Source organism: Astyanax mexicanus, chromosome 5 (genome assembly GCF_023375975.1).
Source record: "Astyanax mexicanus isolate ESR-SI-001 chromosome 5, AstMex3_surface, whole genome shotgun sequence".
Classification (NCBI taxonomy): domain Eukaryota; kingdom Metazoa; phylum Chordata; class Actinopteri; order Characiformes; family Acestrorhamphidae; genus Astyanax; species Astyanax mexicanus.
This window is the reverse complement of record NC_064412.1, coordinates 13367085-13394633: the sequence shown is the minus strand read 5'-3', so window position 1 is coordinate 13394633 and position 27549 is coordinate 13367085. Positions and strand designations below refer to the sequence as shown.

The window sequence follows — 27549 nt, the reverse complement described above, 5'->3', positions numbered from 1 at the left end:
TCTCTGAGCAAACAGTGGGAGAAAGCGCTACATAGAGCTATTAGTCTTCAGCTTCAGGAATGAGGTGTGTAATGTTACTGGACTCGTGTTAAAGGGGGATGAGTGAACAGTAGTCATGCTGGCTGTAGCCCGGCTCTCCTCGCGCTCTGACTGACGGGCTGAGTGAACGGGCTCTGCTGCAGCCGCTTGTCCTCCAGCCGGTTCTGGACACGATGCCGGAGAGTACCGGGAGAAAAGCGCCCGGGCTCCGATCAGAGACTGCCCCGAACTGTGTCTGCCGGACCGGCGCGTGTTCCCGGAGATGCCCCCGGTGAGATAACCCCTCTGCAGGCGGCCGAGGCCAGAGAGCAGCCCTGTCTAATGCCTTCAGCGACCGTCCACCCAGAACCAGGACAATATGAGAAGAGTCAGCCGGCTGATCATCGCCATGTGTTTGGGCTCCTTTGTCATGATCATAATCTACTTCCAGAGTAATCTGAAGACAGGTGAGTCCACACAGCTATTCAATTCTATTCTATTCTGTTCTATTCTATTCTATTCTATTCTATTCGGTTCCCTTCTGTTCCATTCTATTCTATTCTAAACCATTCTATTGTATTGTATTCTGTTATTCTATTCCATTCTGTATCTTCTGTTTCATTCTATTCTATTCCATTCCATTGTGTTCTATTCTGTTCTGTTCCATTCTATTCTATTATTTTCTATTCCAATCTATTTTATGGTATTTGATTCTATTCTGTCCTGTTCTATTCCATTCCATTGTATTCTATTCCATTCTGTTCTGTTCCATTCCATTCGACTCTATTATGTTCTATTCAAGTTCATTGTATTGTATTCTATTCTATTCCATTCTGTTCTGTTCTGTTCCATTCTCTTCTGGTTTCTTCTATTCTATTATGTTATACTCTATTCCACTGCATTCTATTCTATTCAGTTCTGTTCTATTTTATTATATTCTATTGTATTCCATTCCATTCCATTGTATTCTGTTTTATTCTGTTCTATTATGTTCCATTAGATTGTTTTCTATTCCACTCAGTTCCATTCCATTCTCTTATATTCCTTTCCATCATATTGTATTCTATTTTATAAAGTTCTGTTCTGCTCTATTTCTTTTTATTTTATTCTGTTCTGTGCTTTTATGTTCTATTCTATTCCACTGTATTCTGTTCTGTTTTAGCATCAGGCTTCACAGTCTAAGTATGTGTGATGGTAATATTACAAAACCTCACAAAACCTTTTGCTGCCTGCTATAAAATTCTTCATAAAATAAACTCTAGAGGCAGAGTGTACCTGTCCAATAAGACTGAAAAATATGACATCTATATTTTGATATATTTCTTAATTTTGGCCAATTAGATATAATTCCAATTTTGATGTAAACAGTATAAAAGCCACCACCCTTGGTGTTGGTAATCATGCACTGATAGAGCTGGGTGATATGGTAAAAATGTTCACGATATATAGTATTTATCATATTTTGACATGCTTTAATTTTGACAAAATGCTTTAGAATTGCAGATTCTGCTATTACAATGCTCTTTCATTTATAGTACCATAATTATTCAAATTTGGCTCAATTTTATCATCATCCAATTAAACAGGATTTTTACTCTCTCTCTGTAATGAAATATATAGTTGGTTTGGTGTTCTTTAAGTGTTGATGATATCCTCAATCCAAAATCATTAATTGTACTCCTGTCTTTGGCAGAGGGCATTATTAGTACTTTATTAGTATCTTGTTGGATTATTGACTTCTGGAGAAATTAGTTGAAAATGTATCACTCTATTTTTTAATATTGTGATATATATATATATATATATATATTGCAGGGGAAAAATGTTTTTTCCAATATAGTGCAGCCCTCATTCCCTCCTATACTATGTTTCTCTTGTAAGCAGATTCCTAGGTTACAAGGCACAAAGGCTTGAAATAGTTAAAGTATATGTGGTGTCCTCTTGTTCCTTGAGATCCTAAACCTGTTAGGAGTTTTTGTGAATAATAAAGAAGAACTGACTTTTAACCTGTCACCTTATGAGTCACAGTGCCGTTAAATTCATGTTAGCAGATTTATTGTTGAGGCTGATGAGTGTACATTGGTTGATCTCGTCTATATGCTCTGTAAAAAATATATATTTTTTTGTGATATGTTCAATAGAAGCATATCAATTATACACTGAGAAACACACTGTGACATCTTTATCAGGACCATCCCTTTTTTTTGAGTACAGTTTGCTCTGCCATTCTTTTCCTTACAGTGCTGTCAGTTAACATTTGAATAGCAGAGTAAGTTAATAAAGGAGTGGAATAACAAAGGTAAAGGTTTCGGCTGGGGTCATTAATGGCCTATGTTTTTTTTGCCTTGAGTGATGCATTAGTGACAATGTAAGACGTGTGTTAAATCCTGTTCTCTTCATGTTCAGAAGAGTGTACTGAATTGGATCTGCCAGCACTACAGAGGAGCATTTCTCATATGGAGACTGCTGAGGGTGGGGCTCATTAAAATTAGTCTGGTGCTGCTCTTGCTCTGGTTGTGTGTGTGTGTGTGTGCGTGTGTGTGTATACACTACGCTCTGTTACACTGAGGCGTTTGAGCTAACTAACAATTTACCCATTACAGCTATTAGCCTTCTCTCTGGCGTGTAATTCTTCTGTTTCTGAGTGCTGACTTTCTCTTCTCCCCTCACCCCTCACCCCTCTCCCTCCTGGAGTCAGATCCATCTCGTACAATGAGAGCTTTCAAATCTGAGGGGCAGAAAAAAGTCAGTTTTGCCAGGAGTGCAGGTATGCAGCATTTCTGTGCACAGACGTAGGCAGTAATATAAGCAGAAGTAATGAGTGTCTAAATGATGACTCTATCCTGTGAGATAGAGTGAGATTTAGCACAGAGTAGGCATAGGCCTCTTTTTTACTGCAGGGCCAAGCGGTCACTAAGGCCATGCTATACTGTTCTGTGCTGGTGTGGACCTGTCAGCCTTGGTTAGAGTGTCTTAACTTAAGTAGGACCTGGATGTCCACATGATCAGTGAGTGTTATTGGAGTGTTTTGACTGGTACTGTATATTCAGAGTAAAGGTTTTGAGTATGTTTCTAGAGATCAAACCTGAATTCTCCTGGTGGTTAGGCCTTGGACAGATGTGCTATCAGGAAGCTGGGAAAACAGATCTCTTCATGACTTATTTCTCTATTTTCTTGTATGAAACTAAGTAAGTATTACTTGTACTTCATTACGTGTACATTATGGGATTGCACTGTGGCTTGGTGGTTAACATATTCACCTCTCTGGACTGGGGTCTTAGGTTCAACTTTGGGTGAAGTTTCCATGTGTCTATATGTGTCTGTATGACTAGATAATGGGTCAGTGCCTTATACCCGGTGCTCAGTGCAGTTCTCCACGTGGATGGTTATTTCTGTTATTCTATACCCCGGACCTAGACTTGGACCAATCCCCTATCAAAAAAAAAAAAAAAAACTCACGCACACACCAAAGGATACCAATGGATAACAGAACTTTACCTTTTGGCTAATATATACATATATATTTATATATATGTTCTGTATATAGCCAAAAGGCTATTATATATGTACACATTAACTCACTTCAACAAGCCTTTTGCAATCATTTTGTCCCCTGTGGGCAATGCTAAATCACTTTTACAAACTGTACAGGGGGCAAGACTTTCATTGTTTTTTACTTTACTTCACTCACTTTTACTCACTGAATGCATCACGTTAAGGAGAGGAAAAAAACACTGCCTGCCCACACTAAAAACTTGCAGGTTTGAATCCCGTTCATGTAGCTCTGCCATCAAATTGGCCTTGCTCCCTCCGGGTGGGTAGATGGCGCTCTCTCCTCATCATGCTCAAAGGTGGTGCCGGGTGGCATGATGCGTCTGTATAAGCGGATGTATAGGAACCACGTCCCTGCGTTTTCCTCAGAGCACACTAGCTGACTTCACATGTGTCGGAGGAGGCGTGTGCTCATCTGCACCCTTTTAGGGTTGCAGGTGCCACTGGTGATGGGGATGCACAAAGGGGTGGGACACAATTTGGATAGCCAAATTGGGAGAAAATGGGAAAAACTTATTGGCTGACTCACAGACTTTTTGTAGAGAACAGGCCAATCAAAACCCTCTCTATTTTGCTTGTGCTTTATGAATATAGCTCTCCCTCTCTTTCACACACGTGATTGGGTAAAAAAGTCTGTGTCGCCTGTGTGCACGTTTGTGGGATTGATATGCGGAAGACTCCCGCAATTTATTGAAGACTAGCATTTCTCATATGGAGACTGCTGAGGGTGGGGCTCATTATATTTAGTCGGGAGCTGCTCTTGCTCTGTTTGTGGGATTGATATGCGGAAGACTCCCGCAATTTATTGAAGACTTGGGACATCTGGTGTATGTTGGTTGAGTGCAAATTACTGTATGTACATCTGTCTGTCAATGATGACAGATCCTTGGGTGTTTTGAAAGGAGCTGTGTGACTTTATTCTATATACTATATGAAGCACACTTCATCATACCCGTTATAGACGTCAGATTTCTCTTTCTGAACCTGTGGGCAACAGTATACTCTCTGCAGTCAGTTTATTGCGGATCAGGGGTGTAGCTGTACTTGTTATCAGTGTTAACAAGGTACTTTTTTGTAAGTACATTTCAACATTCATACTTCTAATTTAATGACACTTTAAGCACATGCAGAGCACTGGAGCTCATGCTGAAGCACTCAGAAAGCTGTGAGCTACTTATCCTAGTAAAACCAGTTGAGAGTGCTACTTGCTTTAATACATCTTTCCTTGAGTTTGCAGCCTTTTCTTACTGACAGAAGACTGATTAGGCACAGCAGGAACACAACAGTCAGTGGGTTTCCTCTGTCCTCGCTCTAACCCTCCACAGTGAGACTAATCCACCCATGTGCTGTGTCATTACCACAGCCAGGGATCAGGGTAGTGCTACTGCGCTGGCTGCACTGCCTACACTTCAGTAGGCTTGGGTTTTCTTGCTTTAGCTCTCCTGTCTCAGGGGAACATGCAGTATAAATAACATTGTTGTGGTGATCTGCCACACAGCAGAGATGGAACACATCCCAGGATGCAATCTGTGGTCTCTGAGACAGCCAGTGGGACATTTTTGGAAAAGAAAGGAAGTAGCAGTTCATTGTACAGAAATTGTGTATGAGGTTGCCTGCGTGGCACTGGGTTGTTTTCTTGGGATGTGTACACTGTAGATTTTTTAACGTTTGTAGGTACAGACTTCTGTTGTGGGTGTTGGAAGTTTTCAGTGGCTTTTATATTAGTTATATTAATATATCGTGATATTAATTTTGGCCAAATTAACCAGGCCTTGTTGAAAAAGATTGGAAAAACTATTGAGGAGAAAAGATTTAATACCAAAAGTTGGAAGGATGGCATGATGAACCAATGTCTAGCATCTACTAAGGCTGTGTATTGTATTGGCATGAACCTGGCAATGTTATACGTATTTCGGAATGGGGTTACCATTCAGTATATAATAATGTATTGCGATACTGTAACAAAACGATAAACTTTTAGAATAACTGCTATAGTATAAAAAAGATACTGTCATATGCAATACATCTGAATAAAATAAAAGTTACTTTTGATTTAATCAGAGCAGTGCTCTTTACCAAAAGTTACTTTAGGGATTACTTTATTTTAAAAGTAACTTAGTTACTTTCAGCATCTGCCGACAACAAATTTATGGTAGCCTGCTTGGTCATGACACGAAAATAAAATGAATGGCCGTGCTAAAACTACACAAATGAGTGAGAGAGAGAACTTACCGTGCTGCTGGAGCAACTCTGCAAATACACACCCACTCTACATTACCGAGAATACATTATCTTTCTCAGCATTAACCCCTTACTTTCTTTCTTACTTTCTACATCTCTTTTTTTCATCCTTCAATATCCTACAATATCTTCTTACTAAGGAAAATGACAAAATGCACAGTGACTGGGATAAGTAACTTTAATCTTATTACTGGATTGGAAATAGTAATGCATTTAAAAAAAAAAAAAAAAAAGGTCAGTTTACTAAGTACCACCTTACTTACATCACTGATGCGGTGTTAGTGTGTGTTGTGCTGGTACAAGTGGATCAGACACAGCAGTGCTGCTGGAGTTTTTAAACACCTCTTATATGGTGAGTGCAGCTTATAAGATGGACAATAACAGTAGAAACAAAGAGGTGGTCATAATATTCTGCCTGAACAGTGTAAATTGATATTGTTTATATACGGTACCCATCACCTATTTTATCACACCTCTGTACAAACCTGCCTGGGTTTTTTTTTAAATGTGTATATTTTCTCTACAGGGAATCTGGTAGGGAAAGATAAGAGCTTAGATTTATTGGAGAAAAGTCAAAACTGACCTGACAGCAGCCACAGGCTATCACAGCTGATCTACAGCCGTCTCCCCACACAGCTTAATACAGTAACGTGCATCAATCTGTCAAATGCTCTGCTCATAAACAAGCTGATTGTTCTTTTTTATTTATGCTTGTCTTCTCTATTGTTTTCTGCCCTGAAATGACAAAACACATGATAAACAATAAAGAATTGAAAGAATTAAGCTTTGTTTAGACTAAAATTCAGACACGTACACACAAACAAAATACATTACATCAACGCAGCAGATGACTTCTTGTAGCAATAATAATTTTGCGTTATTGTAATACTTATTTCAGAGGAGTTGGGCTGTTGGTCAAGCTAAACTAGACACTTGGATGGGTCTATCTTCTTTTGTTTTTAAAGACACACGTAATGTTTTCTCAGTCTGCACTTTATTATTTATAACATGAGTGCAGAGGCCAGGATTTGAAGGAGCTTTGAGTAATTATATCCTGAAGCTTCCAGGCTAAACACTGTCCCAGCATGACCTGCTCTTCTACTCTCTACACTTAAAACATTAGCATGCGAAAAAGGTTCTCTTAGGAACCTAAAAATGGATGGTTATCTATGAATTTATATTTAAGGATCCAAAATAGCATGTATAAAAGATGCCATGGACCATGGTCTGGACCAAAAGACCAAAATTTGGTCCAACCAAAAGTGATGGTCTATACTATGGTCAGGTTTGAATGCAGTGGGAAAATGCATCTTCCTGAACCAGTTAAGCATTTAAACAAAACTGAAAATGTGGATGGTGTGGTGCAGTGGATTACCCTACTACCTCCTAGTGAGCTAACATGTCATGTGGCGGGACTAGGGTTTAACTCCAGGCCTTGGTATCTATGCTGTACAACACCAATAAGAATCTATGGGCAAGACTCCTAACACTACATTGGCCCACCTCTGTGATAGGAATATTTAATGAAAATAAAAAAGAACCACTGAGAAAAATCCGATTCTATTTTCCGTGCATGACACTCAGCAGTATAATACCAACCTTTATTTATAAACCAATATAAAATTAATCAAATTAGAATGTTTATGTTTTGCTGTCTACTGTATGAGATGAGTGCCCATGTAGGGGAGTCGATTTCTGGCAGGGAGACAGAATTCAGCACAACATCTGGAAAGGTATCCTACTGATTTAAATTGCATGCTGATGATGTACACCTTTTTACAAACCAAGGTGAACAATAGAATGACGTAACCCACACAGGTGATGACTTCAGGATGTAGTAAAGTTCTTTAGTGTGCTCAGTGAACTGCAATGTGAAACTAGAAACAAATCTTACCAGATTAAATGGTCTGGACTTTCAGGTATCCAAACATTCATGTATTTCCTAGAATAATATGCTAGAAGCATTTAGGAGCCAACAAACTGCAACAAAATGTACTGTAATTGACATTTTTTGCTAATAATTTTTGCCAACTTTTGGCACCATTGCATAAATTAAATAACTTCACTAAAACCTCTCTGTGTTATCTAAAAAAATAAGCCATTACTGTCAAACAGGAAGGATGAGAGGATGGATGTAAATGTCCAGTACCATAAAATATTATTCCTGTACACTTATTCGTTCAAACACTGTTTGGGGGGTTGTTATGCATTTTTCAGGTGAATAATTTTAATTCACCAATAATTTAAATCATTTTGGTTTCATCACCAATTTATTCCTTTTCTGTGAAATGCTGAAGAGTTTTGATCTATCTTTCTTTAAAGCGCCTCAGCTGTTAATAATTCTGTAACTTTTTGAGTTTGAGCTGCTTTACAGGATGTTGGCAAATCATAATCAGTGTGTGTAAATTACAATGACTTTAGTCACAGTACTGAATTATCCTGAAGTTCACCAGTGACGACACACCCATTGGGCTGTTGGCTCTGGTATAATGTGCTTCTACTGCTTCCAGCTGCTCTCAATTGACTTCACATTTTGAACACCAAAAAAATTGTACCTTCCGTAATGAAGAACATCCCAGCCAGGAGCTTAAAAACATGTTGCACAACTGCGTTCAGCTGGTAAAAAAAAAAAAAGCCTGATTGTAGCTGGTCTGTTTTTGAATGTAAAGATGGGTCATGCTGACCTCACTGGAACATTGCGCATGCTGATTTCTTTGGAGCATCTGTTTGTGATTAACAGCCTGAACTGCTGTTGCCAAAAACCTGGACGGCAGTGGACATTTAATTCTGCCACCAACATCTATAGACCTTAACTGTTAGTGTGAGGGGCTTATCTGTAGCATTATAGATGCAACAATTGCAAGAAAAAGTAAAGCATGAAATAAAAAGAAACTTTGAATCTGTTGGAATACTTAAATTACTAAAATATAGTTTCATTGTTCTGTATGTCACCAATTTAGACAAATCACAATTTATTTAAATGTATAATGTCTTTTATTGAGCTGGATAGAAAAAGTAAGTTGGCTTTTTAATCCCTTCTTTAGTAGCTTAGTACCAGATGTTTTCTGTTTTTATTCTTCTGTGTAAAAACTATTTTTATGTCTAATTCTCCTTTTTTAATTGAAAAGCCAATTACCCAACCCACCCATCAGGACTCCTCCATCGCTAGCAACACTAGAAGGGTGAAGATTGGCACATGCCTCCAACCATACATTTAAAGCCAGCCCCCAACTTTTTCCTAACTGTCTCTAATGCAGCATTATTGGTTTTTCCCATCTCTGTGTCGCTGACCAACATCAGACTAGGAGTGATGTAGGAAAAGTGCCATCTACCCACACAGAGAGAGCATGGCCTATTGTTGATTTAAAATGCATTTTTTGGCAGATTGATTAAGCACTTGCATCTGAGAGTCTCTGCCTCTCCAAAAAAGCTCCTTTTTATACCTACTTATGTTAGTTAGTTAGTTAGTTGCAAATTGCTCCTGTCGCAGCTATTTTTTATTAGTACTACTTACTTTTTTTGAGGTAGGTTGCTTTTAAATAGGTTATGGGTAAAAGTTATTTTATGAAATAAAATATCTCACTTTCAAAATCGTATATACAGCTCTGGAAAACAATGAGTCCACTTTAGTTTCTGGATCAGTTTCTCTGATTTTGCTATTTATAGGTATATGTTTGAGTAAAATAAACATTGTTGTTTTATTCTATAAACTACGAACAACATTTCTCCCAAATTCTGAATAAACAATTTGTCATTTAGAGCATTTATATGCAGAAAATGAGAAATAGCTGAAATAAAAAAAGAAGATATAGAGCTTTCAGACCTCAAATAATGCAAAGAAAACAAGTTCATATTCATAAAGTTTTAAGAGTTTAGAAATCAATATTTGGCGGAATAAACCTGGTTTTTAAGCACAGTTTTCTTGCATCTTGGCATGTTCTCCTCCACCAGTCTTACACACTGCTTTTGGGTAACTTTATGCCTTTACTCCTGGTGCAAAAATCCAAGCAGTTCAGTTTGGTTTGATGGCTTGTGATCATCCATCTTCCTCTTGATTATATTCCAGAGGTTTTCAATTTGGTAAAAGCAAGGGAACTCATCATTTTTAAGTGGTCTCTTATTTTTTTCCATAGCTGTATTTTATGTTTTGTCTTGAATAAAATATGGGTGTATGAGATTTGTAAATCATTGTAAATTTATTCAATATGGGTTGTAGTTATTTGTCAATTGATTTTACTGTACGTAATTTTGGCCAACATGCTACAGAAATAAAGGTGACTTGAATTGTCTCTTAATGATCTTAAATTTCTTTTAAACATAATTATTATTGTGGATAAATACTAGATAATTACTTAATTTGCCACAGTTTTCACTCCCTTAAAAACAACTGTGGGAAAAGACTAAAAAAATGCTAATAAAACTTGGTTTAGCTGATATGGACCAGGTTCAAACTGCATCACACTACCAAAGGCGATTTACTATTAACGTTTATTTTCATTGCAGGCTTAGGTTTAATCTTTGTCTAGGAAGCCGGCCTAAAAAGCATCAAGCATTCAGAATAAGTAGAAAATTAATGTTTTTGGCTCTTATTCTGCTGCAGCTCTTTGCTCTTGAGACAACCACTAAGAGTTAAGAAACATTCTAAAATAGCCAAACGCCTTTCAGTGCAAAATCTGGAAAATCTAGGGGCATACAGTGTTAGGATCAGTCCTCAGCTAGCTGTGCCCTTCCTTTCTCCTTCAGATCAGCTTCAGGGGTCCATATTATCCCTTCCAAACTCCAGAGAGAGAGACAATAAGAAGTAAAGATAGAAAGAGTAGAAATTAAAGGTCACTGTTTAAATTCCCAATAAGCTGCAGTCAGCTATAGGAATGGAGTTCAGTGAATAGGCTGGGGGATTATGGGATGTAGAGGGCGGAAAAAAGCTTCCACAAACAAACTAAAAAATATCCACTAATAAAAACACCACTTCCAGATGCAGGAGAAGAGGAATATTTCAGCCAAAGTCAAACACTCAAGCTGAATTTCTCCACCTGGGAAATAATGCAGCAGTTAGCTCTCACACACATACACACACACACACACACACGCACACACACACAGTGCTGCTATTCAGGCTCACAAGCATGCGTTTGTGCTGTGTATTTGTTCGGTTGCAGCAGTGCTGTAGAACTGCTTGGTCAGGGAATCTATAGATAGCACAGACTCTACCCTGGGTGAGGTTCTGGGAGATATGGATGTAGTTCCTTAATTCTAATATTTATTAAGCAATATTTTATTTTGCAAAATTGTATCAATTTTCAAAAACAGTATCTTTTTTTAATATTAAAGGAGCATTCAGTAAAAAATGAGAGGAAGGGTGTGAAATGGCTACAACAGTCCAATTTCAAAACACCACAGAGAGTCTTCTGCCCAGCCCACCACTCCCCAAATGCAAAGCTCACTCTGGTTGCCAAGTTGAGGATGCCAAATCTACACAGTCCAGTGAAAGAGTTCAGTAACTTCTACCATGGCAAACAATGTGGAGTCATATTCTGTAAGTTAATCAGCTAATGAATATGTTTAGAGTGTTTTTATTGTTTGCACATTATAAACCGGCTCATGTGAACTTTATCCGTAGTTAACTAACCTATCTTTGTGCACCACTAGCTTGTTATACCAGAAAAATACCACTGCTTCAAAAATACACACCCAAGACCTGGAGTTACTACTTCACAGTTTCTAGTAATATACTGCTTAGTTTAGCAGATAACAAATACATCTATATTTGAGTAGCCAACCATTTTATCTAGTTGCAGCCTGATCTAGATCTCAGTTATTAAGCTCCCTCACTGCTGTCAAGCTAACCCAGTGAAGACTGGGCTGGTGGCGCTGGTAGAAGAAGCAGAGAAACTTTCGAACTCACTGCCAATATTACGCTTAAATTACTCTTGTTTTATTTGGTCACTGATCTTTTTTGAGACATGCCGAGGCTTTTTAGGCTGTGTATCAGCTAAGGTTTCAGCTGAACAAGCCCTGCTTGCTGTTCATAAATACCTCATGATATATCCTGATCATTTTATTTAATAATTGACTACTGAAAAAATACTTCTTATTAGTCCTTTAATTTACATGTTTAGATTGGTGTTAGACAGTGGTTCATTTAGTGTTGTGTTTAAAGGCCACCAATAGATGGCAGTGTTGCACTCCGTCGTTAGATCCAACTGATTTGATTTAATAAAAACAAAACTTTCCTTTTACTTGGATTAAATGGGTATGATGTGCTTAAATACTGACTTTCTAACAGGAAGCATTAGGTGATGTGAATAAACACCATAGTACTTCAGTAAACATGAATAATAACAAGTTTCAGAAACACAGTTCCGTGTTCGAGTAAAGGTTTGGTGATATCATCTTAGTGATGCTTTATACCTACGCCCAAATGTAATTGTGTGGAGGGGGATGATATATTCATTAAAAGGTGTGTCCACAGTCATTTGGATATACAGTGTTTTTTTATTAAACTGGTTATTTGCCAACAAATCTTTTAGTATGTCACATGAAGGATGCAGTAATATAATTAATGCAGGTAATTTATCAGAGAGGAACTGAGTGTTTGTGTATGCTTTTTTCCTTGTAGATGCTTTTCTGTGTATGTGTGTAGTGTTGACTCAGTGTGAGGAAGTTTGTGGAAGAATTTTAATCTGGGTGGGTGGAGTCGTGAACTGGGACCGTTAATGTAGTTCTTAATCCGTTCCTGACTGATTTAACTAAATAAAACTCAGTTTGCATCATTTATCATGTCTTTACTGAATATATTACTCTGGGAATTGAAAAAAAAACTAACTTATGCATTCTGTCTCTCTCCCTCCCTCTCTCTCTCTCTCTCTCTCTCTCTCTCTCTCTCTCTCTCACACACACACACACACACACGCACACATGCTCACTCTCACTGGTACTGGTATGGGGAGTGTGAGTGGGTTCACTGTTCACAGAGAGTGGAATACTGCATAGAGCCAAGTCTCACTGGAGCGTGGAGAACGACACACACACACACACACACACACTCAAAGAGAATCTACTTCACTTCACTTACTTCACTTTAATATTCTCCTCGTCACTTGCACTCTCTCACCCTCACTCAAGCTTTTAAAAAGTTCTGATTATTTTGTAAATCGTATGTTAGTGTCACATATAGGCCTGGGGATTCTCCTCCCAACCACCAGAGGTCACTCTCTCCAGAATACTGAATGTTTGGTTCTGCATTAGGCGGCCATTTTGTCTTTGTCCTTGAGCCTTTATAAGGGCAAGCTTGTGTGTGATTCTTTGCAAGGTCTTGTATGTATCTCAGTTAATGTTTGCTGCAAGTCTGAGCCTGGATTTTGTTTATATTGATCTGATCTTTCGTGTTTCTGAACTTTTGGACTGTTTTTGGATTTTTGCCTTTGGATTACCCTCTTTTTGTACTTTTGCTGTGTGTTTTATTAAACCTGCTCTTGGATCCTAAAAACCTGGTCTGCTGGGTCTTTCATGACAGAAGACCTTGCCTCTCATGGATCCAGCAGGTTTAGAAGAGCGACTAGCCCGCCAGGAACAAAGACTTGATGAACTGGTTCAGCTAGTTCAAGCTGCTCTACGACCATCTCCTCCTACTGAACAACTGGACTCTACAGCCAGCAATGATCCAAGCCAACTTTCATCTGCCTCTAACCCCCCTATTGCTGATCCTGGATCCTCTACTGTTTTTATTGCAGTTCCTGAAAGGTATGATGGCTCTCCTGATCATTGCAAAGGCTTTCTAATGCAGTGCACTCTTTATATAAACCACCATCCAGCCCAGTTCCAGTCTGAGGTTGACAAGATACATTTTGTGCTTTCTCTACTAACTGGAAGAGCTAAGGAGTGGGCCACTGCTCTATGGACTAACAATAGTGATGTGTTGCATTCAGAAAGTCGTTTTTATGCTCTTTTTAAATCAGTTTTTGATCATCCTGCTGCTGGACGTGATGTTGGATCACTTATTTGTGATTTAAAGCAGGGGTCTAAGTCTGCTGCAGAGTACGCTCTTGAATTCAGAACTTTAGCTGCTGGTAGTGGATGGAGTGAGCCAGCCTTGCTAACCATGTACCGCAGAGGATTGCGCCGAGATCTTCAGGCCGAGTTGGTGTGTCGGGGAGACGCCATGTCATTGGACCAGTTTATCCAGACGTCTATTGCCCTGGACAGTCTTCTGTGTGAAAGAAGAAGACTCCGAAATACTCAAATGGTATGCCCATTTCCTGTACCCTCTAGTTCAGAGCCTGAGCCCATGCAAATTGGAAGGGCTCACCTTTCCTTAGAGGAACGGCAGCGGAGACTGCGAGACCGGCTTTGTCTGTACTGTGGTCAAGCAGGCCATATGCGTTCTTCCTGCCCTGTACGTCCCAGCTCTGCTGGGACGTCAGAGGTGAGTGAAAAAATTTCTTACCTATTTGAAAACAAACAATTGCTATTACGCGTCAGTGTTTGGTGGTGTTCAGAATCTTTTTCTCTTTCAGCGCTAGTCGATTCTGGAGCAGCTGGTAATTTCATGGACATTGGACTGGCTCGAAAACTTCAGATTCCACTCAACACCTGTCACACTCCTCTGAGCATCAAGGCCCTGGATGGACGTCCACTGGGTGAAGGCTCAGTCACCAAAACTACAACAAACCTGAAACTCAAAGTAGGTCTGTTCCATGAGGAAACTCTAACCTTTTTTGCCATAGACTCTCCTGACCATCCCATCATACTAGGCTTCCCCTGGCTTTCCAAACATGACCCCTCAATCTCCTGGAGAAACTGTGACATTGTAAAATGGAGCGACTTTTGTTTAGCTAATTGTTTATCTCTACCCTGTTTTTCCACAAAAATTGAAAGCCCTCATGTTGACACCACAGACTCCATTCCCCCTGAATATCTTGATCTAGCAGAGGTATTTAGTAAGAGTAAGGCCTCTCAATTACCCCCACATAGACCATGGGACTGTGCTATAGAGCTTCTGCCAGACACCTGCCCACCAAAAAGCAGGATATATCCCCTCTCTCAGCCAGAGATGATAGCTCTAGAAAGTTACATTGACGAAGCACTTGAGTTGGGCTATATCAGGCCATCCACTTCTCCTGCAGCTGCAGGTTTTTTCTTTGTAGAAAAGAAAGATGGTGGATTAAGGCCTTGCATAGACTATAGAGGCCTAAATGCTGTAACAGTTAAGTACCGTTATCCTCTCCCTTTGGTGCCAGCAGCCCTTGAGCAGTTACGTCATGCCAAAATTTTCACCAAGTTAGATTTGCGCAGCGCCTACAATTTAATACGTATACGCAAGGGGGACGAATGGAAGACAGCTTTTATCACCACAAGAGGTCATTATGAGTATCTAGTTATGCCATATGGTCTCTCTGGCGCCCCCTCAGTTTTTCAGGCCTTTGTTAATGAGGTCTTGAGGGACATGATTGATCGATGGGTCATTGTATACATCGATGACATCTTAATCTACTCCGCTACCCTGTCTGAACACATCAATCACGTCAAGCAAGTTCTGCAAAGGCTCCTGCAACATAGCTTGTTTGTCAAGGCAGAAAAATGTGAATTTCACAAGGACCAGATTTCTTTCCTTGGATATAACATTGATGCCAATGGTGTAAGCATGGATCAAACGAAGGTCAGTGCAGTAATCAACTGGCCTCAACCTAAAAATGTCAAGGAATTGCAGCGTTTTTTGGGGTTTTCAAATTTTTATCGAAGATTTATTCGTGGTTTCAGTTCTGTTGCAGCCCCCCTGACGTCTTTGCTGAGAGGACAACAGAAAACTCTGAAGTGGACTGAGGAAGCCTCTGCTGCCTTTACTGCTCTGAAGAAACATTTTGTCTCTGCACCAGTTCTTCGGCACCCAGATCCATCTCTCCCATTCGTGGTCGAAGTGGATGCTTCTGAAACCGGAGTGGGAGCGGTGTTATCCCAACACTCAGGTATGCCACCCAAATTACATCCATGTGCCTTTTTTTCTCGGAAACTTACCCAGGCAGAAAGAAACTATGATGTAGGCAACAGAGAACTGTTATCCATGAAGGCAGCATTTGAGGAATGGCGGCACTGGTTGGAGGGTGCTCAACATCCATTCCTGGTGTTGACGGATCACCGTAATTTGGAATACCTGAAGACAGCCAAACGACTAAATTCACGGCAGGCCAGGTGGGCTTTATTTTTCACTCGCTTTGATTTCACAGTGACATACAGGCCAGGCTCTAAGAATACCAAAGCCGATGCTCTCTCTCGAATCCATGGACCTGAACCCGTCCAGAAAAATGAGAACATTCTGCCCTCCTCCATTGTCATAGCTCCTATACAGTGGGACATTATGGATGAAGTTCTACAGGCACAGCAAACCGACCCCAGTCCAAGCACCTGTCCAGCTGAAAAGACGTACGTCCCTTCCAGTGTGCGCAATCATCTTTTACACTGGATCCACACTACCCCGAGTTCTGGACACCCCGGCATTCAACGTATGACCGATCTGGTAAGCAACAAATTTTGGTGGCCATCTCTGAGGAATGATGTCAAAAATTTTGTCAATGACTGTTCTGTTTGTGCTCAATCTAAATCTCCTAGGCAACTTCCAGCTGGCCATCTGGAACCCTTGCCTATCCCTAACCGACCTTGGTCACATATAGGTATTGACTTTATTACGGATCTGCCAGCCTCTCAGGGTTTTACTACCATTTTGGTTATCATTGATAGATTTTCTAAAGCATGTCGCCTTGTTCCTATGACCAAATTACCTACTGCTTGGCAAACTGCTGAGGCCCTTTTTCAGTATGTATTCCGTTACTATGGTTTGCCAGAGGACATTGTCTCTGATCGTGGCACTCAGTTTACGTCTCATGTCTGGAAAGCATTCTGCTCATGTCTCAACATCAATGTCAGCCTGACCTCTGGGTATCATCCTCAAGCTAATGGACAGGCCGCTACCTGCCATGGGCCGAATATGCTCAAAATTCCTTAAGACATTCTTCTACTGGTCTAACACCTTTCCAGTGCATTCTAGGTTTCCAGCCACCATTCTTTCCATGGACAGGGGAACCAAGCAATGTGCCTGCAGTTAATGACTGGATGCGGAGAAGTGCACAAACCTGGGAGGAGGCCCATGTCCGCCTACAGAGGGCAGTGCGCCGCCAGAAGTTTCACGCTGACAAACGCAGAAGGACAGCTCCCACCTTGTCTCCAGGCCAGATGGTGTGGCTTTCCACCCGGGACCTCAGGCTCAAGCTTCCATCCAAGAAGTTAAGTCCTCGTTTTATAGGTCCATTTAAGGTGTTAAGGCAAATATGCCCTGTATCTTATCGTCTAGACCTGCCAGCTACATATCGCATTTCACCTACATTCCATGTCTCTCTGTTAAAACCTGTTTCCTCTACCTCCCAGGTCCCCGGGCATGTGTCGGAGCCTCCTCCCCCTCTTGATGTGGAGGGCTCCCCTGCTTACAGTGTGAGGTCGCTCTTGGATTCCAGGCGCCGTGGCCGGCGGATGTTCTATCTGGTGGACTGGGAGGGGTACGGTCCTGAGGAGCGCTCTTGGGTTTCCGCAGACAACATCTTGGATCCGTCTTTGATCACGGATTACCACTTGGCAAACCCAGGTCGTCCTGCTCCCAGGCCCAGAGGTCGACCCCGGCGCCGGGGTGTTTTGGCGTCGGGAGCCGCCCGTCAGGGGGGGGGTTCTGTCACATATAGGCCTGGGGATTCTCCTCCCAACCACCAGAGGTCACTCTCTCCAGAATACTGAATGTTTGGTTCTGCATTAGGCGGCCATTTTGTCTTTGTCCTTGAGCCTTTATAAGGGCAAGCTTGTGTGTGATTCTTTGCAAGGTCTTGTATGTATCTCAGTTAATGTTTGCTGCAAGTCTGAGCCTGGATTTTGTTTATATTGATCTGATCTTTCGTGTTTCTGAACTTTTGGACTGTTTTTGGATTTTTGCCTTTGGATTACCCTCTTTTTGTACTTTTGCTGTGTGTTTTATTAAACCTGCTCTTGGATCCTAAAAACCTGGTCTGCTGGGTCTTTCATGACAGTTAGTCGGTATTAATTATGAACATGTCATGCTATTCTAAATTACATAAAACTAAACCGGTCACAACATCAATTTCCATTCAAAAATTGTTAGAATGATTATTTCATTATTTATCACATAATTACACAGTAAGTAACTGAAGCAACTGAAGTATTACTATATGTATTATTGAATGTATTGTAAGCCTAGTTAATATTTTAGCTCAGTTCAGTCAGCAGTAAGCAGTAAAACTCACTGTTTATAGGAGCATGTAGGACCTGATGGGACTTTTAAAAATCTTTACTACTTTTTTGCTTTTGATCCATGTGGTTCTGCTGTTGATGTGGTTCTTGTATTAAGTGGATGTCCTGCACAGCAGCATCCCTGATAATCTATGATTTGTGTTTTTTGAACAGGTTTGTATATAAAGCAGTAGATTTTAGAAATAAAATATTACCTCTCTCAGGGATTTGATGAGATTTAAATTAAGATAAGAGTGGCATTTTGGGAAGCCTTCTCTGTTGTTATTAGGTTTAAATTGATAAGATATGTTAATACATTTTTACCACCAGCCTGAACAACCTGTAATGCTAAATTTTGGCCAACTCTGATTCGTTCTGTGTTTCTTTATATGTCTATAAATGTTAACGTGTTTTATGGATGATATATTGTCCATTATATATGTGTAAAATATGTCAGGCTTAAATTACATTGAATGCATGTTAATTATACATTTCCTTATCAAGAAGCTGCTGAAGGACATACAGCATCTTAGACCTCTGGCTGAACTTCTGAGTTGAGTCTAAATGAGTTCAGACCTGACTGTGCAGTAGATGGATACAAGGCCGGTTAAGAACAAGGAGGAGAATACGTTTCCTCAGGCTGCACTCCATCAAAACTCACTCAGCCCATCAAAACTCACCCAGCCCTCTCCCCACTACAGACCACTCCTTGTAAGCATGCAGTACCATGAGGTCGACAAAGTATGGATGGAATGTGGGCAGTGTCTCACTGGGTTTGTGAAAGAGTGGAAGGAGAGGCTGGGTGACAGATATACAGTGAGGGAGCAGTTAAAGCTCTCAACCCATTAACCCTCTCAGCATAGGGTGTTAGTTCTTTTCTTGAGTTCACATTACCTAAGATAATATATGAACTGCGTGAAACATGAACTTGACTCTGCAATATTTGTTGTATGACAGAATTACAGTTTAAAGCTAGAACAGTCTCGTCAATATCCTGAGGTGCATGATTTGGGGCGCATATAGATTGGTTGAGTAACAAGATGAAACCATAAAGTGTAGTAACAGTAACAGGAGTGAGTTCCAGTAACAGGAGTAGGTGCCAGTAACAGGAGCAAGTTCCAGTAACAGGACTGAGTGCCAGTAACAGGAATGAGTGCCAGCAACAGGAGTGAGTTTCAGTAACAGGAGTGCGTTTCCAGTAACGTGAATGAGTGCCTGTAACAGGAATGAGTGCCAGCAACAGGAGTGAGTTTCAGTAACAGGAGTGAGTTCCAGTAATAGGATTGAGTGCCAGTGACAGGAATGAGTGCCAGCAACAGTAGAGAGTTTCAGTAACAGGAATGATTGCCAGTAACAGGAATGAGTGCCAGTATCAGGAATGAGTGCCAGCAACAGGAGTGAGTTTCAGTAACAGGAGTAGGTGCCAGTAACAGGAGCGAGTTCTAGTAACAGGATTGAGTGCCAGTAACAAGAATGAGTGCCAGCAACAGGAGTGAGTTTCAGTAACAGGAGTGAGTTCCAGTTACAGGAATGAGTTCCAGTAACAGGAATGAGTGCCAGCAACAGGAGTGAGTTTCAGTAACAGGAGCGAAGTTCCAGTAACAGGAATGAGTGGCAGCAACAGGAGTGAGTTTCAGTAACAGGAGTGAGTTCCAGTAACAGGAATGAATGCCAGTAACAGGAATAAGTGCCAGCAACAGGAGTGAGTTTCAGTAACAGGAGTGAGTTCCAGTAACAGGAATGAGTTCCAGTAACAGGAGTAGGTGCCAGTAACAGGAGTGAGTTTCAGTAACAGAAATGAGTATAGTCCCCTGGTTTATTGATTTATTAATGCAAGTATGTATCAATGGAAACCATTTTGTTGCCAATTCTGTTTGGTTCATCATTTATCCATGTGTTTAATAAATTGCATGATAATAAACTGTATCAATTTCAAATCTTTTACAATACAATGTGTATACATATATAGGATTTTTTGTCATACCGGTACATATCAATTATTTGAACATGCAGTCAACCATTTCTTTAAAATAAATACTTATTTAAGGAATTAGTCTAAAATCTAAGGAATTAGTGGACTTGCTTTTAAATAGGCTTTTTCTATGTTACATGGGTTTTGAGAACAGGAGTGAATGTAATGTAAAATGTAAACATCTTTGGATTAGAAACCTTGTAAAAAAAAATCTGGTCAAAGCTGCCTGAGTTTGACCAGTACATGATTTAAATAGTAAAATATATATGTTATTAAATATATGTGAGTTGAAAAAAGTTGGAAGAGACACTACAAAAAGCAAATGGCGCCCATTCTGTGAAATAGCCCATAAACCCAATCTGCTACGACTTTTAAAAGAGTTGTTTTGCAGACCACTGTTCTACATGGTTGTAAGGATACAGATTGGAACCTGATCTTGAAGATACAGATCATCTGCTTTCCATAAACTTAAAGTTAATTAAAGTGAACATTGTTAACCACAGCGTATTATCTAAATAGCTGTAAAGGCTTCTGAACTGACAGGTAAACATTTTCTAGACCCATGTGGTCCAGTGTTGTCTATTTGTAACATGTTTTTTTGTGTTTTTTATTCAGTATTGCCTCAAGGCAGTGAGCGGGCCAGAGGTTCCAGGAAGTCTGTCAGGAGCCCACTCCAAACTCTCTACGCAACTGACCCTGTGAGTAGCCATCACTCAGCACTACCACCTCATATAACAATTCATCAGATTCAAGAACTATAACATAATAAAATACAGAGACATTGTTATGTTGATTTCACTGTAAAAATATATTTCTTTCTACATTACTTAGTGTAGATGTGGACACATTTTTAACATGACTTATTAAATAAGCTATTTTGTTTATCTAATAAAAAAATGAATGGCCAAAGCTCACTCATAATTAATTAAGAGAATTAGGATGGTGCACGGTTGACGGCTCACCTAAAGATTGCTAAAACTAGGGCCCAATATGTTGAGCTATACAACAAAAATGATATCCACTGTTTATAAATATATTTTAAAGGAGAAGTGAAAAACACTTTTTTAATACTTAATGGAATTTCATATAAGAAACAAGTTTGGGAGTAAATATAATATTATGCGATTATTGGACTGTGTGGTCCAATAAACACAGACATTTGTGTGTTACACCAAGAACCCTAGAGGAACAGTGTTTAATTCCTCTGTGTTCTTGTTTATGGTTGTTTAAGTGTTTCTTTTAGGTTGTGCAGGATATATTTTCTATTACTATGTCTGTTAGTAATGCACTGGCTGTGTTATATGATTTTGTCAAATAAAACTCTAGTTTTCAAGCCATTTTTCATTTTTGAGGTTTTCTTTCAAATTTTATTTTTAAATCTCGTCTCTTCTCGTTCTCGTGAACCAAGTATCGTGCCTTGTCTTGTCTTGTGATATTAGTGATGGTTAAAAACATCTTTCACCAGAACATTTTCCAAATGCTGTAATGTTTTAACCATATTTTTCTACAGATAAAAAGTAGAGTTTTTATAAATAACCAGAGGAGGAGTAATCCAGAGGAGGGAAGCTGTACACCCAACCTGTTTTGACTTCGGCTCAAGGGAAAACCACAAAGTCCTTCAGACCAAACATGTCTCGAGGCTAATGATAGACTCCAGTGGTTTTCACTTTGTTGCTGTTAATGCGTATAATTTGTGGACGGCTCCACCACACAGAGGCCCGCAGTGTAGTTATAACAGGGTACGATGGGCTTATTACTAATAGGAAAGCTCACAGCAATCAAGGCTGTTGCTACACAACACAGTTCAGTTTACCAAATGTTTCCAGTTTACTGCAGATGACCAGTCAGAGAGCAAAGGCCTCAGAATCATTTCTGTGTCTCTTCTGTGTTTAGAGCAGACAGTTAAATAACTGCTCACAGTGTAGAACTGCCACAGAGGAAATCCCGCCTGACTCAGTGGGTAAATGGAAAACTACTCTGAGCTGGACTTTATTAGAATACATGAACACCTAGTGCTCCACTGTGGTGTGGGAGAGCTGGTTTTATAGAGCCAGAGAATTGCTTTTTTAACTCGCTGTTCACTTATATAAATCTTATATTAAATGAAACAACCCGCACATCATTAATTACTTACAATTAATTACTGTTATCTTACAATTAATTACTGTTATCAGATGATCTTACTGTGGGGTCCAATAAACACAGCCGTTTGTGTGTTACACCAAGAACCCTAGATAAACAGTGTTAAATTCCTCTGTGTTCTTGTTTATTTTGGGGACGATCTTATCTCAAGTGTTTCTGTTGAAGATGTGCAGGTTATATATTTTCTATTACTATGTCTATTAGAAACGCACTGACTGCAGTGGAGATTTCAGCTAGAATCTTTTAGAATTCCAAAAGCTTTCAAAAGTTTCTGATGCTTTACAATAAAATGATACTTTATATATACAGCTCTGGAAACCACTTAAAATTATTTATATAGAGTTTCTTTGATGTTACCAAATTAAAAACCTCTGGAATATAATCAGGAGGCCATCAAACCAAGCCGAACTGCTTTAATTTTTGCACCAGGAGTGGCATAAAGTTATCCAAAAGCAGTGTGTAAGACTGGTGGAGGAGAACATGCTAGGATGCATGAAATGATGCATTATTTGAGCTCTGCATCTTTTTTGTTATTTCAGCCATTTCTCATTTTCTGCAAATAAATGCTCAATGACAATATTATTATTTGGAATATGGGAGAAATTTTGTCCGTAGTTTATAGAATAAAACAACAATGTTCGTTTTACTTAAACATATACCTATAAATAGCAAAATCAGTTGTCTCTTATTTTTCCAGAGCTGTATATGTACATATATTTTACTCTTTAGTTCTCTTAGACAATAAACATTACATTATTTAATTATTCTCTCTTTCAGATGGACCTATCCCCCCTGCACCTGATGCACCAGTCCAGGCGTGAGCTCCTGCAGGACGCGTGCCGTGAGCACACGCACAAGCGTCGTGTGCTGATCCCAGATGACTTGAAGCACGTGATTGTGGACGATCTCCATGGCCTGCTCTACTGCTATGTGCCGAAAGTGGCGTGCACCAACTGGAAGCGCGTGCTGTTAGTGCTCACGGACGAGTCGGGGAACCTGCGTGACCCTCTGCAGATCCCAGCCAACGAGGCGCATGCGCCGGGCCGCCTGCGCACACTCTCAGAGTACTCTGCTCCAGAGATTAACCGACGTCTGCGTGGATACCTCAAGTTCTTGTTTGTGCGTGAGCCCTTTGAGCGGCTCGTGTCGGCCTACCGCAACAAGTTCACACGCAGCTACAACACAGCCTTCCACCGACGCTACGGCACACGCATCATCGCAAGGCATCGTCACGAGCCAAGTCCGGAAGCGCTTGAGCGCGGTGATGACGTGTCTTTCGCAGAGTTTGTACGCTACCTTGTGGACCCAGGCACGCGCCGCGAGGAGCCCTTTAACGAGCACTGGGAACGAGCACACACGCTCTGCCACCCCTGCCTCATCGGCTACGACGTGGTGGGCAAGTACGAGAAGCTGCACGAGGACGCTGCCTACGTACTCAAGCTGGCGGGCGTCGATGGTGACGTGAGCTTCCCCAGCTTGGCCGGGAGCACGCGCACCACCGGAGACATGGCTGCCGACTTCTTTAAAAGCATCAGCCCAGAGTACCAGAAGAAGCTGTACGACCTGTACGGCATGGACTTCCTGCTGTTCAACTACTCAACACCTGCATACCTGCAGCTCACATGAGGCCTGGAGCCTCTCACGTGTTTTAGGGTTTATGTGTTGATGTTGCAAGTTTATTTGAGTTATTATCAGAACACTGTGCCTTTAGGCATCATGATGTATTGTATCATTTTCGTTTGCGATGCATTATTGATATGTGAATGATGTTTTTATTGAAACATAGGTTAAACTTCCTAAAACTCAAACCTTGATTTGAGTAACTCCACATTTTGCCGCTAATCAAAAAAATAGGGTAAATCTGTGGTGAAGATCAAATAGACAGAAGGTAAAATTCTTTGAAACACCAATAAATACAAAATTCCTGGTATTTGCTTACCGTATTTTTCGGACTATAAGGCGTACCGCATTATCAGTGAAGGTCTATTTTCTGGTCTTTTTTGATACAAAATGCACACTCAATAATAATGTGCATTAAGCGACACTAGTAAGGATGCCTACATCGAAGTGAGCAAGGGTGTCTCCATGTTTTCTTTCTAATAGGGAAGCTGGGGGAAGCGCCTAAGTAAACAAAACTGTAATTCTTAAAAAAAAAAAGCCAAACAAGTGCTGGATGTTAATCTACTCTTTCTATTCCTCTCTTGAAAAACTGTTTATTTGGGTGAGTAAAGTGCTTCCATTTGTTTACACTAATATAGATTTCCAATATTTTACGTAAATGCCAACTGAGGAACCATTCCGGTAAACCAGGGGGCTATTAGCCTTCATCAGCATTAGCATCTAATGCTAATGCTGCTGCACCCAGCCTTAGTGCTGGAGAAATTGCACTGAAAACTCACCCATATAACGCTGTACTTCAGCAGATTGGCTTTACTGCCCCTTATTGCCTGACTGGTAGAATTCATATATAAGGCTCACTGGATTGTAAGACACACTGTAAATTTTGGGGAAAATGAAAGAAAATTTAGGTGTGCCTTATAGTCTAAAAATTACGGTATTCAGGAGTATTGTATAATCTTCAGTAACACAAATACCGTAAAGTATCATAGAGAATTGTATTGCAATATATCATCATTGTTTTTGGAATTGAATTTTGAGATGTCTTTTGATTTCCACCCCTAATCTGCACATCTGTTGGACAGTGACAGGGTGGAGAATTTTGCACAAAAATCGCTGGTTAAAGAAAACCTCTTGAACTGTTCATAACTGTTCATGTCCTCTTTTGAATATTTCTAAAATTATTTTATAAAGATTTTTTTAATTACTGTTCTATTTCAGCACAACAGAGTGGACAGCTTGGACAGCAGCAATGTGAATTATGACATATTGATCTTCAGAAAAGGATAATTTAACTAAATGTCTTTTAAAATCATTTGTAAATTGTAATTAATATGAATCTTGTGTTCTGTTCTTGGACTGAACTTGCTGAGATGGCCTGAATTTACCTTATTTTAAGTTGTTTCACTATTTTTTTTTACAGTGGAACACTTGATTTTTTCAGCTTTTTAAACCTATGCCTGGACTCGTCCTCTTCTCAAAACTTCTGGCCTCAGAGAGCTCTAAGCATCTTGCCAGACACGTGTTAGCTGACATAGCAGAATTGGCAGTTAGCGTTCTCCTCCAAGCTGAGCAGTTGTCCAGTCACAATGAGGTGACTGCAGTTTGGAAAAAATGTGGTGTTTGGTTTTATGTGACTCTGAGGAATCGTGTGCTAACCTTGCCCCTCCCAGACTAGTGGTTCTGTGCAGTGTGTGGAGAATAAAAACGCTGGTGAGAATTGAACACCACTAAATTAGTTTGGAACTGCCTTTGTCCTTGTTTTGTGCCAATGGCTTTTTAAAGTTTTTAAAGTTTTAGCATTGTTAGTTTATCTTACATCATGGGATGTTAAAATTACATCAAAATGGAATGAATTTCACCCATCTACAAAAAAAACAAGTTGTGATTTCTGAATATGTGACCATGTGTCAGGGTTAATATTAACCTAGTTATATCATATTTCAGTTGTCATTTTTCAGGTATAATAAGGTTGTTTTTTAATATGCCATTAAAACGTGTTTTTAATGAAAGTGTTGTTGGATATTGATGCAATAGCAAGTTTCAGTAATTGTTTGTTTGTGCCATATGAACACATGAAACATACATAAAATTGTTTGTGGCTCTGTTCACATTACAAGCCTTATTAATCAATTTTGTTTTTCGCTCAGATTGGATTTTGGCAAAATTTACGGTTCACATTTATATGACAGATTTCTTCCCAGTTGCCTACATTAGTTGCCTACAGGTAAAAAGTCACGTGAAATCCGATCTGTTTACATTCATGTGTCATGCCCACAAATCAGAAGCATATCTGACCTTATAGGATCATATACTGTATGCAATGCTGTGTTCAGACCGACAAAATTCAAATGTTAGCATATCTACAGTATATTGCATCCAGATTGAGGTTTAATAGTCTGAACAGCCAGAAACTACATAAAATCTGATTTTTGCTAATCGGATCCAAACCGCATTTGAAGTATGATATTTTGCTTCACTTACAACACATTAAACAACAAGTACATCAATTATATTAGAATGATGGAAGTGCAGGGATACAAAAGAATGCCAAATGGTATTACTGACACAGACCATAACACCATATCAACCCATGCAGATTCCTATGCGACGTATGGGTATGCTAATCTTCTTCATCACTTGCAAATAACAGTGTGGACAGTCATCTCAAAAGACTTGATTTGCCTACAGTATGAACATATCCAGAGTGATTTAAAAAAGTCTAGATTTGACCTGTCCACACTGCCCTGACTAATTCAGATCTGTGGCAAATTAAGGCAAAAAAAATCTAATTTGAGTCATTTAAGGCTGGTAATGTGAATGTAGCCTGAGTTCTGAGACAAAGATATGGGTGTATTGGTTCACAGTGGAGATCAGGAATTCCCAACAAGGTGAAGGTCTAAAGCCTAAGGTGTTACACATGTTTTCTTCTAATGGAAACCGAGTGTACTTCAGTGCTCATGCTGGTTGTCATGAGCATAACACAGAGTTTAAGAGTTCTTGCAAGTGCTCTTCATACTCTAAACTGTCTGTGTTCTGTCAGTGCCTTGAGAACAAGGGTTTTAAGGGACCAGAAATGTGAAGCAAAACTGTAATTTCAGACGGTCACAACACTCTAGGGCATGGACACTTATTTAAAAAAAAACAGTTATTTATCTTGAGAGTTCAGGCTGGAGAACCACTGAACTCTCACAGTGAAGACTCAACATTCAGCAGCTCTGTAATTACAGATGAACTCAAATAAACCAGGCGAAGCAGACTTGTGTGTTCATTTCTTTGGGGTAGAAACCTCTGTGTCTGTGTATAAGAGGTGTCCTCTTTATGTACCTTCATATGTAAATACGTTATTATCAGCCAGGCAAAGTAGACAACTACAGATCCTTTAAACTTGCGGTTTAAAGTTTGAGTCATGCCCATATTAGGAAGTGTCCAGGCTTTCTGGGAGAAACGCAAACCTTTGTTCTTTGTATATTTCTCCTGAAGGTCACTGGATTTTCTCAAATAAGAAGTCAAAATATGGTGTAATACTACATCTGTGTGTAATGACCACTTAGTCATAGAATAAATGTGCAGGTAAAATGCCCAGACTAAATATAAAAGCCCAACAACACTTTTTTACACACTTTAAGCCTGGATAAGTTGAATTTACTTTAAAAAAATTGAGGAAACCGGTTGCCTTAAAAAAGTTAAGTAATGAGTAATGAAAACTTAAGTTAGCATAA

The 27549-nt window shown here is 39.8% G+C and overlaps 1 protein-coding gene across 1 annotated transcript; it reads left to right on the top strand.

Moving 5' to 3' along the window:
* LOC111190439 (carbohydrate sulfotransferase 11) lies at window positions 1–27086 on the top strand. The gene is made up of 3 exons (XM_049479670.1): window positions 1–485; window positions 20684–20766; window positions 22988–27086. Exons 1-3 carry the CDS (start codon window positions 398–400, stop codon window positions 23834–23836), a joined length of 1020 nt encoding a protein of 339 aa, XP_049335627.1. The 5' UTR covers window positions 1–397; the 3' UTR covers window positions 23837–27086.
* The last annotated feature ends 463 nt before the right edge of the window (window positions 27087–27549 follow it).